The 14,375-nt window shown below is 41.1% G+C and overlaps 1 protein-coding gene across 1 annotated transcript in view; it reads left to right on the forward strand.

The window, feature by feature from the left end:
• Positions 1-12,438, forward strand: part of LOC115655479 (protein SSUH2 homolog) — a 31,440-nt gene extending 19,002 nt beyond the window's left edge. Inside the window, exons 9-12 of the mRNA XM_030570965.1 lie at positions 3,220-3,312; positions 4,981-5,086; positions 6,160-6,267; positions 11,559-12,438. Coding sequence (XP_030426825.1) covers positions 3,220-3,312; positions 4,981-5,086; positions 6,160-6,267; positions 11,559-11,705 — 454 coding nt within the window. The 3' untranslated portion in view covers positions 11,706-12,438. The remainder of the gene's footprint in view (positions 1-3,219; positions 3,313-4,980; positions 5,087-6,159; positions 6,268-11,558) is intronic.
• Positions 12,439-14,375: the final 1,937 nt, after the last annotated feature.

A 14,375-nucleotide genomic window follows, 5' to 3' on the forward strand; every position in this document is an offset into this window, starting at 1 on the left:
TCTATGTCACCAGCATGAAGATGTCTTAAAAAATATTAAATTCAAGGTAAACTGGAAATTGTTTCTTCTTTAATTTGTTAGAAAGTCCTTTATTCCTCCTTTGAATTTTAAGATAATTTATGACAATATGCTTATACCTACACAATACTGCCAACCTCAAAAGTTCAGAGATCAGGAGTCACACCCCAAGAATCATGGAGCTGACTTAAAATCATGATTTTTTTTTTAAATAATAAATTTGGCATTCTGTTTGTTCATCATCTGGTTTTTGAGCCTTTAGTTAGGGTTACTATATTTGAACCACGAGATCTTGCATGATCTAAAAAATAAAAAGGAGTCATATAAAAAATGGAAACTAGGACAGATTGCAAAGGATGAATATAGGCAAACAACACAGGAATGCAAGGGGCAAGATTAGAAAGGCAAAGGCACAAAATGAGCTCAAACTAGCCACAGGAATAAAGGGAAACAAGACGACTTTTTATCAATACATTAGAAGCAAGAGGAAGACCAAGGACAGGGTAGGCCCACTGCTCAGTGAAGAGGGAGAAACAGTAACAGGAAACTTGGAAATGGCAGAGATGATTAATGACTTCTTTGTTTCGGTCTTCACCGAGAAGTCTGAAGGAGGGCCTAACATAGTGAATGCTAATGGGAAGGAGGTAGGTTTAGAAGATAAAATTAAAAAAAGAACAAGTTAAAAATCACTTTAGATGCCTGCAAATCACAGTTAGATGCCTGCAAGTCATCAGGGCCTGATGAAATGCATCCTAGAATACTCAAGAAGCTAACAGAGAAGGCATCTGAGCCTCTGCCTATTATCTTTGTGAAAATCATGGGAGACAGGAGAGATTCCAGAGGACTGGAAAAGGGCAAATATAGTGCCCATCTATAAAAAGGGAAATAAAAACAACCCAGGAAGCTACAGACCGGTTAGTTTAACTTCTGTGCCAGGGAAGATAATGGAGCAAGTCATTAAGGAAATCATCTGCAAACACTTGGAAGGTGGTTAGGTGATAGGGAGTAGCCACAATGGATTTGTAAAGAACAAATGTCAAACCAATCTGATAGCTTTCTTTGATAGGATAACGAGTCTTGTGGATAAGGGAGAAGAGGTGGATATGGTATACCTAGACTTTAGTAAGGCATTTGATATGGTCTCGCATGATATTCTTATCAATAAACTAGGCAAATACAACTTAGATGGGGCTACTATAAGGTGGGTGCATAACTGGCTGGATAACCGTACTCAGAGAGTAGTTATTAATGATTCCCAATCCTGCTGGAAAGGTATAACAAATAGGGTTCCACAGGGGTCTGTTTTGGGACCGGCTCTGTTCAATATCTTCATCAACAACTTAGATGTTGGCATAGAAAGTACGCTTATTAAGTTTGCAGATGATACCAAACTGGGAGAGATTGCAACTGCTTTGGAGGATAGGGTCATAATTCAAAATGATCTGGACAAATTGGAGAAATGGTCTCAGGTAAACAGGATGAAGTTTAACAAAGACAAATGCGAAGTGCTCCACTTAGGAAGGAACAGTAAGTTTCACACATACAGAATGGGAAGAGACTGTCTAGGAAGGAGTATGGCAGAAAGGAGTTATAGTGGACCACAAGCTAAATATGAGTCAACAGTGTGATGCTGTTGCAAAAAAAGCAAACGTGATTCTGGGATGCTTTAACAGGTGTGTGGTGAGCAAGAGACAAGAAGTCATTCTTCCATTCTGCTCTGCGTTGGTTAGACGTCAGCTAGAGTATTGTGTCCAGGTCTGGGCACCGCATTTCAGGAAAGATGTAGAGAAATTGGAGAGGGTCCAGAGAAGAGCAAAAAGAATGATTAAAGGTCTTGAGAACATGACCTGTGAAGGAAGGCTGAAAGAATTGGGTTTGTTTAGTTTGCAAAAGAGAAGACTGAGAAGGGACATATAGCAGTTTTCAGGTATCTAAAAGGGTATCATAAGGAGGAAGGAGAAAACTTGTTCACCTTAGCCTCTAATGATAGAACAAGAAGCAATGGGCTTTAACTGCAGCAAGGGTGGTTTAGGTTGGACATTAGGAAGAGGAGAAAGGGGCAGTGGGTAAGGTTATCATATGTCCATATTTTCCAGACATTTTTATATATTTAAAAAATCCCCCCAGGCGGCTAAAAAGCTGGACATGTCTGGGAAAATACAGACATATGGTAACCCTACTTTAGTCTGCAACCAGAGAAACTTATTTTAAAAAATCAAAACAAACCAGAAAGAAGAAACCTAAGATTCTCATACCTGGAGGACATTGAGACACCAAATACCGTGAGGCTTCTGGTAACGTCATGAGAGTTGGCAATACTGCCTTCAGCTTTTACCAGACACAGTACGAATGCTTAAACAAGGAAGAGAGAATGGACCCAAGTGATTCTAATGGCCCTGTGGCACTGATCAAAAAGTCCACTGAAGCTAGTGGAAAGAGTCTCATTGTCTTCTGTGGGCTTTGCTTCAGGGCTTACGTTTCTGCAGAACACTGTTTAGGTTTACAGTGTTTAGAGCGAGTGCAGCCTGGAGAATTATTACCCTGTTGCCTTTCCAAACACCAAACTTAACAGGTTTAAAAATGATCTTTAAGTGACATACCGAAAAAGCCACCGTGCTAAACTGTTTTGCTTATTTGGCTCCATTAGGTTTAAAATAACAGAGATGGTATTGTGGATAATCATGGCAGTAATTGTAAAGCATGAATCCACTGGGGCTAATGAAGGCTTGAAGAGCTTCAATGAATCAGTTATTAACTGCTGCTAATCTGAGTTGTGTTGAGGCAATCAAAATATTCCATGCAGAAGCGTATGCCTCCTGCATCTGTTAGCAGCAGAGATATCAGTGTCTCGAAAGGGACACTCAGCCGTCTACAATTGTGTAGGGAAATGGTTATTATCCTTAATTAGATGCACAAATAATTTCTTTGACTAATTCCACATTTACAAACAGTCTTTGTGGCGGTATTAGTCATTCAGTTTATACAATAAATACAAATCCCTTGCCTCACAGAGTAATGAAAGAAGTACACCCACCGCATATAATTTTGTTAACCTCTTTACTGCCTTACAGAGATGGGCTCAAAAAAGAAACAAACCAAACACTGAAAACATTGTAGGGGCTGAGCCTCCAGATTCCTCGAACGTTAAACTTCAACCATTTAACTGCTATTGACACAGATTTTTATTTTTGCCTCTAAAAGGTGCAGCACCTGTTCTGGACGGGGCAACAAAACCTGTAGGACATGCCAGGGAGAGAAAAAGCTCTTACATTTCATACAGCTGATAATAACCTGGTAAGCAGAGTGGGTAGAATGTTGTAGTTATTATATGTTGTACAGCAACGCTTTGAATTTCCAACCAAGATTGGGCCTCATTATGCAAGATAGGTAATAAGAGCTAGACACAGATTAAAAAAATATATTTATTACCATTTTATAGATAGGGAACTGAGGTGCACAGGCCCAGCTCCAACTCTCATTGAAGTCAGTGGGAGTCTTTTCATTGATTTTTGCGGGAGATGGATTGGGTCCAGAGAGAGAAATGACTTACCCAAGGTCACAAAGGAAGTCTGTGACAGAGTCAGAAATGGAACCGAGGAACTCTGGAGTTCCTGTCCAGCACTTGAATCAAAAGATTAGCTTTTCTGCCTGTAATCAGAGGCCTCTCACAGTTGGAAGCATCTCTTTTGTGCAGAGAGTGAAATGAATTATCGAGTCTGAGTTAATGTTAGGTTACCAGCCAAAGCAGAATGGATGACATTAGCACTTTGCTATTAACACTTGTTATTTGAGTGCCACAGTGCCAGTAGTGACATCTGAGTCTAGCAGCTGAACCCCATGTACCAGGGTTTATGCTGCAGAAAAAAGCTGGTTCCCTCTGTTGTGGCTCCAGTGTTAGCACTTCTAATTTGGGCGCTTTGGAGCCAGATGTAACAGAAGAGTCTAACAGCATCTCAGGTTGTGAGCTTTGGTTAAAAGCCACACATTTCCTGCTGACCCACATCCCAAAATACTTTCTAACAGATGCCCAAGCTCCATCATTTTAAGAACTTTGCTTCTCAAAAATTCATTTCAGTTCATCTCTGGAACAACCTTTAAATCAGAAATTGCCACCAAGTGGTGCCGATGATTTTTATGAAACGCATACCAGACTACTAAAGAAAAGGACTGGCACTACACATTTATTTGGCACAAGACGCAACATAGCCAACAGATGGAAACAAATTTGGATCACACTACCATTCTGGGCACTGATCCTGAGATGGGAAGCTCTATTTTCTCATCACTAAATCCTCAAGACATGTAGTCCTTCAGGCAATGAGTGACATAGTAAGGCATGTTATAATAATGTATACACATGAGATATACGTATGTCTACTCTTGGAGCTGGCTGCCGCTTCCCGCAGCTCCCTCGCCGAGAACAGTGAACCGCGGCCACTAGAAAGTGTGGGCAGCCATGCCTGTCGATGGGCAATGTAAACAAACGATCTTGCAGCCCGCCAGCAGATTACCCTGATGGGCCACGTGCAGCCTGCCCACCACTGATATACAGTATATCCAATAGCATTGTATAACTTCCTTTTGAAGTCATCCTTACTTAGTAACCAAGCCTTTATCTTGCAAGCAGGAGGGCAAAATAATTAATTATAACAGAAACCATGGCTTCTGAAGGAGGATATATGGCTGAACCTGCAATAGTAAAATAATAGGTTAAGTCATCTTGAAAACTGTAAGGTAGCCTGTTAACCATGAAGTCCTAGTTTCAGGATCTTTTAATGCAAGAGTCATCCATGCCATAAAAACAACATTTGAGGTTGTAAAGAAAAGAGATTGTTGCAGAAGAGCACAAAGGTTGTGAAGAGTGAATATTGTCCTCAAATCAGGAAGCATTAGAACCTTTCTCAGGTGTTTAGAAATAGTTTAGAGTAATATAAACAACCTATGATGCTTTTTCTCTCCCAGGAAGAACAAAATGTTTGAATTTGTTTCTGAGCACCAGCTGAACTTTCCAGGAGAGCTGCTCAGTAAAGTCAATGGAGAGAATGTATTTAAAGATGAAAATGTTCTGGTGAGTAAATCTTAGGGCTGGAGGAAATTAGTGATTGTTCCTACCTCACACCCATTTCTGGACTTTCTTACCACTTTACCACAAGTCAGCTTTCGTACATAGTGGACTTGAGTTAAAATAACTACCAGATCAGCAAACCACTAAATAACTGTGAATTAGATTAATTCTTTATATTATTTATTTGTATTGTGTCAGCCATGCCCAAGGGTTCCATTGTGCTAGGCACAGTTCAAACACGTAACTGAACAGAGTCCCTGCCCCCAAATGCTTACAGTTTAATAAACCCTGTCATGTCAGTAGTAAAGATCCTGCAATCAAAATTTAGTTCAGGGGTGCGTGAGGCGGAATAGAATCCAGTTCACTATCTCAGAGCTGTATTGCCTCTGCAGTCCTAAGCATACATCATTCACAGGTATAAAGGAAACATTTATGTTCATGACGTAGATGGACAGAGGAAGAGAGAGATATTTTTAAAAAAATGTGTCTCTCCAAAGCTCCAGGGATACGAACAAATCATTCTAGAAAAAAAATCCATTCAGATTTCCATTTGGCTGATTGACCAGGTCAGTAATCCTTCCCAATGCACAGAACCAGTACTTCTTCCATAAATCATCAACACACTGAGACAAAGCCTTGGTGAGACAATGAGGCTTTGCAAAAAGTCTTCAAAGTCCAGAAGACTGGTGGGATTCTGTTGGAACAAGACGGGAGTGAGTTCCATAATGGAAATCCTTTCTATGGAATCACCACCTTGCAACTGGAATCTGGGGCTTATCAATTAGAGAACATCGGCTGCTCTCAGCTGCTGTGGTACTCCAGGAGAAGAGTGTTGGCTTCTAAGTTGGAAGATGCCATCTTTACACAGTCTATTTTCCAGCCACAATTACATTCTGAGGTCTGTAATGTTATGGTAAAATGAATATAAATCTGTATCCATGATTTCACTATTTAAGAACATTCAATATGTTTTCATTGTGCTGTAGCTGGCTCCTTGCATGAGTTGACAGAATGACAAACCAGATAGTTCATGCCACGCAGGTTGGGTTTTTATTCCTTTTCTTTTTAAATTTCAGGTGTATCCCATCATTGACTTCCCTATACCAGAGGTTTCCCTTGCTTCACAGAGAGCCATCACAGAGCATAATACAGCATTCACCACATCATCACGTATTCTACAGCAGGTAAGCAGGGAAGCCAGGTGTAAAAGGTGTGGGGATCAGCCAAGGTTGTGGAATTTAGTGCCTGATCCAACACGCACTGACAGCAGTTGGAATCAAAGAATCAGGTTCTTAGCCAGTAACCCATATTGTAGGTCCCACTTACAAGATTGGAGTCTGTATCCTGAAATGCAGAGACACTGAAAAGGACTTAGGGGTAATGGTACATAACCAATTGAACCAATTGAACACAAGCTCCCAGTGTGATGCTGTAACTAAGAGGAAAAATGTGATATTTGGATGTATACGCTAGGGAAAATCAAATAGGTATGTGGTATTACCTCCTGATAATTTTGGACTGTGTTTATTTCATTAGATTTATTCGTGGAATTGATTAAAACCAGTGACGGAGGAGGAGGATGTTAGATGTTAATTACTAGCTTAGTCATTTAAAAGCAATATTATTTTTGAGCAGATGTAAAGCATGATATCTTTAAAAATCAGAGTGAAATCCCAGGGGAAATAATGGCTCTTGGTTCTAAAGACAAGAGAAACTTTTTTCCCCCTTTCCAAACAAAGTGACTGCAAATAAATTCTTTATTCCCCTGGATTAATATCCTAGCAGCTAATTTTGCATAACCATTATGTTCCATCAAGTCATATCTATTGCCTTCATTAGGTTGCAAATGCTAAATGATAGCAGGTACATACTGCTTTTTCCCTCTGAAAAGAGAAAAATGCCACCTTAAAAAAGAAAAGCAAATTGAGAGACCAAAATAAGCTAAAGGGGCAATGGTTTAATTTTCCATATGGTCTGTCAATCTAAAATCAGCTCTTTGCCAAGCTCGTGCTTTCCAAATTAATTCAAGGCGATAATCTCCACTTCTCACTATCAAAAGCAGTTTGTTCACTAGATTGGGACACACCATCCAAATGCCTCCTCTAGCTGCCTGGGAAAGCAGGTGTCGAGAAGCTCTTCCAGTGCCAAATCTCCCAGACCATGTGTTGTTTACTTAGGTCTGGGCTGCGTCCTGCCGGCCCATTCCTCACTTCTTAATTCTTTGCACCCTCCACTTGCTCTTGGCTAAAGTTCTACCACTTTTCTACACCTTTTACTGCATATTTGTTTGGCTGGCATTCCAGCTTTTTATGAAGTCGGCCATATGATGGAGGTAAATATTGTGCCCATAAACATTCCGCAGGCTCAGCGTGACAACAGGCTGGCAGCTTTTGCTTGCTTCATTTAGTTGTGTTTAGAACATTGACTTTGTGTGTAATTGTAACACATCAGGGTGGACAACTGAGGATCATTACTTACTGAGAGCAGGAGATTATTACTTAATCTACCATAGCTATTGCATTCTTCTCTGCCTTTTTAGTTTATACTAAACTAGATTCCAGTTGCATTAGCTTTGCTTCAGCACTGGATGGCAGTGTCTTTTCATAACAAATGCTACCGGTGGAGATGTACATCTTTGCAAGGCTGAATGGAACTAAAGAGAATTATGTAGTTAAATGGTTTGACTGAATGCGTGCTTTCAAAACACTACAGACTAGTGAACAGCCATTTAGCTCAAGGTGTTAGCAAACAGGCATTTAACCGGAGGTGTTACCTTCCTGTGCAGACTTTTTTCTGGCATGGTCCCTCATTGAAATATTTGGACTTGATTAGTTATTTCTAGCTGTTGATACATATTCATTAAAATGTCCCCCAACAGCATTTTGCACCAGGTAACTCACTAATTGGCATGTGTGAGTTATCTGCAGCTTTCTGCACAGAGCCTGAAAATGTTTTACATGGTGTGAGTGGGTTGGGATTACTATACCCATTTCACAGATGTGCAAACTGATGCACAGAATTGTTACGTGAACTGCCCAAGGCCATGCAGCTAGCAGTTATGAATCTGCAGGAGCCAGTGTGGCAAATCTGCTAATGGTGCATTTTCACTTCTGCTGGGGTGTGAGGGAGTGAGTGATAGGACCATCAGAAGATGCAGTTAGGCAGAGTGTGGGGCAGAGTCAGGGTGTCTTTGGCCCTGGGAAGAGTGTGGCATTGAAGGCGCAACAGGGAACCCACCAGTGATAGAGTCTTAGGAGCTGAAGTACCTACAGTGCTTATCTCAGCTGTGGTACAACTGGTGTCCTACCAGGGACTGCATTAGATAAAGTTTGGTGCCATGACGCCCCAAAAGACTGACATTCACATAGTTACTGACTGAGCCATGAATAGAATCCAGGAGTCCCAGGTCCCTGTTCTAGCCGCTGGACTGCACTGTCTCCTAAACCTCTTCCACTCTTTGCGATAACATCCCTAGGCCCAGATTTCTATATGCTCCAAAGACAACTGATGGACTTGTCCTTGCCCTTCTCAATGCTACTTCTTTACTGACATGCTATCCCCCCAGGAAGATGCTGATCCTTCAAGACGAACACCAAGTCTTTGCTGCCATTGTCTTTGAACTACTGTGGAAATGTTTTGTGAGGCCAACATTTGAAGGGGACACAACCAATCTGCATTGGTGACACTTTATGCTAAAAAAGGCACCAAACTCCTAGAAGATGCTTTGTTTTTGTGAGTCACAATCTTCGAGTTCCAGCAGAAGTGAAATGTACCCAAACATATTCTTGAGGACCGTTTGCATTTCCTAAGAATTCTTCCATTAGGGGAAGAGAGTGGCATGGAATTTATGGCAGTTCTATATTTCTGCCCCCAGACCCTGTGTGCCTCTTCTTGCTACAAAGGGCTTTCCGCGGGTCAGTACACCAAGAATCCACCCTCCAAAAAAATCAGGTTGCAAAGAGGGAAAGGTGGGTGGATTAATGCTAACAAGGTCAGCATTAAACTTCACAAGAACTCTGCTGGGTTGTACATTGGTAAGTACTATGCTGGGTTGTATGTAGGGCTGGGAAGTAGGATACCGTCTGTGCAGCATGTCCCTTGTTTGCATCCTCCCCATCCACCATGTCTGGAAGCCTGCAGAGCCCTTGTCTCTTTTGGGTAAGAGAAAGAGACAACAGTGCTACTGAGACTTGCTTTCTCCTTTCAAGCCATGAGGGTAGGGATCCTATAAACACCTCCTACTTACAGTCCATATAGCCTAGACAAGAGAAAGGAAGTATTTCTATGTCAAGGAACTGAGGCACAGATTGCGTGACTTGGTAAGGTCACATAGGAAGTCTGTGGCAGACAGTGACCTTACTCACAATGTGAGTCCCTTAGCCCAGCACCTTAACTCAGAAGGATGATCTTTTGGCTATCTTGGGTACTTATATAGGCCCCATCTCCATAGTGTCTGAGCACCTCACACTCTTTAATGGATTTATCCTTACAACATCCTTGTAAGGCAGTGGTATTATCCCCATTGTACAGATGGGAAACTGAGGCACAAGGTCGGTAGCAAAGCACAGAATTAAACCCAGGTATCCTGAGTTCCAGGCTAATGCACTAACTATTGGCACATCCTGCTTCTTTCTTTTACAAAAGATATGAGAAAAGAAAATCTGCCACTAAGGGCACTCTAAAGCCTCCCCGCCCTGCAAGGGGAAAACGTATTCCAATAAGAGACACGCCACATAGTAAAACATACTAGTTTATCTTAGCCAAAAGGCTGATCCTCTAGTATAATGTTCCCCTCCCTCATTCAGAATAGGCGCTATCTAGGACAACGGTGTAGTAATGGCAGATTCTTTAGTGTCTTTTACTATAGAATATTTTATAGGAAGAACAAGAGTAGCTAGATTAAAAGGGAAGGTTTAAAAAGTTTAGTTGCTTTCTTCCCACGCTGCCAGGGTAGAAATGCTCCTAACAATCTTTATTTGAGAGCAGGGGGATGGGGCTACATGGAATGGGGGCTGAAAAGAATCTGTAACTGTAGTTTAATGGACCAAACTATGCCTCCTCTAGGCAATCTCGTTGTCTAAAAGCTTGTAATCTGTGGCTCTGACCATGCTGCTGCTTATTGTCCATATACTTCACTTTAAAAAAAAAAAGTCTTAGTACTCTTCCCACATGGGCAGTTCCGCAGACATTTTTTCTGTTGGACCTGAGAAGAGACTGTCTGAGGATATTCACACTGTGTGCTAGAGATTAGACTTCTGTACTCTTACCCTAATCTTCCCTCCCCCCAAAACCCAACCACTATCGACAACCCCCCACCCCTCAAACCAGGAAATGACTCACAGTATTTGTCTGTGCATCAGACCTGTTAAAACATACTAGCCGCAACTCCCAGATAACCAAAAGAACCCAGCAAAGGTTTTATATAGAGTAAACCCTTCACAGAAATCCAGACAGAGAGCCCTGCTCACCCAAAACTAAACTAACTCTGTCGAGGTCACTTTTGTAGACTACAGGCCTTGCTGCTACCCTCCCCCTCAGCCGTCCTGGTTATTGACCCAAGGGATCTCTTTATAAATGAATCTGGTTGTTAGGTTAATAAGGGACTCACACCTGGGCCCTGATTGACCAATGAAGAGCTCTAATTAGCTCTGTCAGTATCCTTCAGGGTGGAGGACCCAGTTTAGACATTAACTACCTGATTGCTGGCTTTGATGCAGACCTAGTTTCTGAAGCAATAAACATGTCTTTAATTTCCTTTAATTTGAAACTTTCCTGGAAGCTAAGGACTCATCCATCTACAAGTACGCAAATACTTTTGTAACATGATTGACCTGCTTATCTGCCCTGGTTACAGCGAGCACAGATGACTTGTACCCTCATGGCTTTTAACCAGAAAACCATATGTCCACTGTTTACACATCTACTCATACAAAGCTGCTGTACCATGTAGCTATCCCATAGTGCCTTGCGGAGGCAGAGAGAGGGAATTGCATCTACAGGACATGTACCAGCAATATATGAGGCAATGCTTTGTGGGTTGTGTTACCACACACAGAGCTGTGACAAAACAGGACTGGCTAACCTGTTTACACAGTGAAAGTCACATTTACACAGCAAAATAATACTGTCATAACATGGTTATAGGAAGACAACTACATGGAGGTCTGGCCTAGACACACAGTTAGCCCTCAGGATTAGTGAGTATTAACCATGTCTTCTTTTTGAACCAAATCAAAAATGTCACAAGTGATTATAAACTCACTGCAATGTTCTAGTGTGCATAAAGCTGAAAGCTCCAAACACCCAGGATAGTTTGTTGAAGAAGGGGGAGAGCATTTGACAACTGACGTGGTGGTTGAAGGTATCTCTCTTTATAGGATGTCAGGTGTTTCTTTCTTCCTCTTCAGATGTGGCAAAACATGAGGAGTCAGCCTTATGTAATTAAGGTTTTTCACTTGCTTTTTTCTTTTCTTAGCGTCAGACTATTGAGCTGATCCCCATCACAGAAGTTCATTATCTGTACGCAGGGAAGATGTACCTGTACTATATCTATGGACTAGAAAACAAGGTGTATGCACTGGACTACCCAGAGAGGTACTGCTGTGGCTGCACCATCATATGATGGCAGTGGAAGCTTCCAGAGTCCTTCAGTGTGAAACAGACAATAGCTGCACTTAAAATGGCAATAGTAACGTCCCATAGATGCACCGTCAGCAGGGTCAGCACCAGAGGAACAAACAGCATGGCAGGACCTGGGTATTTTCAATCACTGTGTCATCTGGCCCCACTCAGAATACAGTTGGAAGACATGATGGTAATAACTCCTGAGTCCTGTTTACTCTGCAGCTTTATCTAGTGCTACTACCCATGGAACTGCATGGACGTAAATTGTCCAGCGTAGATGAAGTCAATGGAAGAAGACAACAAACCTCACCAGGAGAGAGAATAAGGAACACAACTCACATACTCACCAATGCTATTAGTAGCTCAAAGCCTGATTCAGCCTCATTAGGGTCAATGGAAAGATCAGGCCTTCATAAAAGTATTTCCACCTGAGGATGTTTTGTTTGTTTATTGCTGTAATGATTCACCATTAAAATGTTACATATTTTTCAACCTTTTTTTACATTCAAAGTTATGCTACTTATGATTGATGCATTCTCTTCTTTATTCTTTTCTTTTCTTTGTTACGATTTCCCTGAGCTACTACATATAACCCACAGTAACAGATAACATATTTCTATATATATTAAATTATTAAATCTATTTTATTTTAAAATACCAACTGGAGTTTGCCTCATGTGATAATATTTGTATGGAAAGTATCAGATAAGAATAAACAGCATTTTCAGGCACTCTGTACATTGTGTGTGACGTTTTTGGCAGCTGGAGAAGAGGTGAAGGATACCAGGCCTGTGGGCAGATCAAAGCGGAATTATTTATTGAATTGTATGTATTTGTAGGGTGGAATTTTTAATTTTGTTCCCACTAAAGTCATTGCTGAAACTCTCAGCCATTAAAGATTATTGCTCTTCCTGAGAAACCAGCACATGCTCCCATGGGTAGCAGAAAAAACATGTTACTCAAATCCTGATGCAATTCCTGTAATCCTGTGAGGATTTGGAATGAGGGGTCAATTTCACCAGCTGTTTGTGCCAATGGTTAATTCCTCTCCCCATCCCTAACACCAGACTTTAGGATTCAAGTTTTTTAGAATAAGGGGTGGTTTGGGCCAACACTTTTTACAAAACAATCATTCCATATGTGACCTCTCAGCACAACACCTTCAAAAAACAAGCTGGGGAGCTTAATTCATAACTTTGCTAGACACTAAAAATCATGGTCTTAATAAGACACTGGATTTATGACTTATTACAATAATCTGTAACCCACGCTTTTTGTTTTATGACTGCAGACATATTAACGGGCCACTTCATCTTGAATTAACCCTTCGAATATATGTTAACTCCTTACCCTAAACAATTTATTCCATCTTGTATTTAGCTGTGACACTCTCAGTACCTTCCACAGACTGGGAGAAGAGCTCTGTGTAGCTCGAAAGCTTGTCTCTCTCTCCCCAACAGAATTTGGTCCAGTAAAAGTTGTTACATCACCCACCTTGTCTCTCGTGAATTTTAAGGCACTTTCATAATTTTGGAGCCTGACTCCTGGTTTTCAAATAGTTGGAGTTGGCAATACTGAGTACATTGCTGGGTGGTAATAATAGATAGACATAAGTATCGAGCAGTACAGTTTGTGCCTCTGATTATTCTTAAGGTCTCCTTTTGTCTCTGGTATAGACAGAAAAGGAGTCCAGTGGCACCTTAAAGACTAACAGATTTATTTGGGCATACGCTTTCATGGGTAAAAATCCTCATTTCTTCAGATGCATGGAGTGAAAATTACAGATGCAGGCATTATATAAAGACACATGAAGAGAAGCTTATCCATGAAAGCTTATGCCCAAATAAATCTGTTAGTCTTTAAGGTGCACCGGACTCCTTGTTTTTATGGATACAGGCTAACACGGCTACCCCCTGATACTTGGTGTAGACAAGTAATTCAGCAAGGGCAGCATAGAAATGTTTGTGGTTTTAGCAAGTTAAGATCCATAAACTGGGTCTGATTCTCCCCTGCCTTGTACCTTGCATGCTCATTTACAGTTCTGCAAAGTGGGTGTAAATACCTATCCAATCAGAATAGTAGCTTTTTATCCTGTGTAAGTGTAAATGACCACAAAAGAAGAAAGGCAAGGGAGAATCGGTGCCTTCAGTTTGCACATAGCACTCACAAGGTCATGTGGGAGCAGGTTAGGCACGGTGCTTGGCTTGAATTTTGTTAGACTAAAAAATAAAAAAACGGATAAATATTGGGTTGGAACATTTTTCAAAATTCTAAATTTAACAGAATCCACAGCCTTTGAAAGTAATGTTACAGCAGAAGAATTAGTTTCTACAGGAGGTCTGTCTAATATGATTTCTAGAAGAACAAGAAGCATCCCATTGGTAATCTACTGTAACACATAGAGGATGAGAGCCAGGAGAGGTACATGCCCTTATAGTTTTGCCCACCAGAGGGAGGCAAATGCAAACAGAAACGTAGTTTTTTCCTGGCATCCCATTTTTCATCAACTTTGTTTGCAAAGATTCTGGACCGCATGGTTTCTGGACTTCTGCTAAGAAGTACACAGTAGAGTTTAGTCCTGGCATTTGTTCTTAAGACAAACAATTAGGCTCACAGACTGAGTCAGCTGCCATTTGTCTATAGATTCCTGTATTATGGCTTAAATCCA

The sequence above is a fragment of the Gopherus evgoodei genome, chromosome 7 (assembly GCF_007399415.2).
Source record: "Gopherus evgoodei ecotype Sinaloan lineage chromosome 7, rGopEvg1_v1.p, whole genome shotgun sequence".
NCBI lineage: Eukaryota > Metazoa > Chordata > Testudines > Testudinidae > Gopherus > Gopherus evgoodei.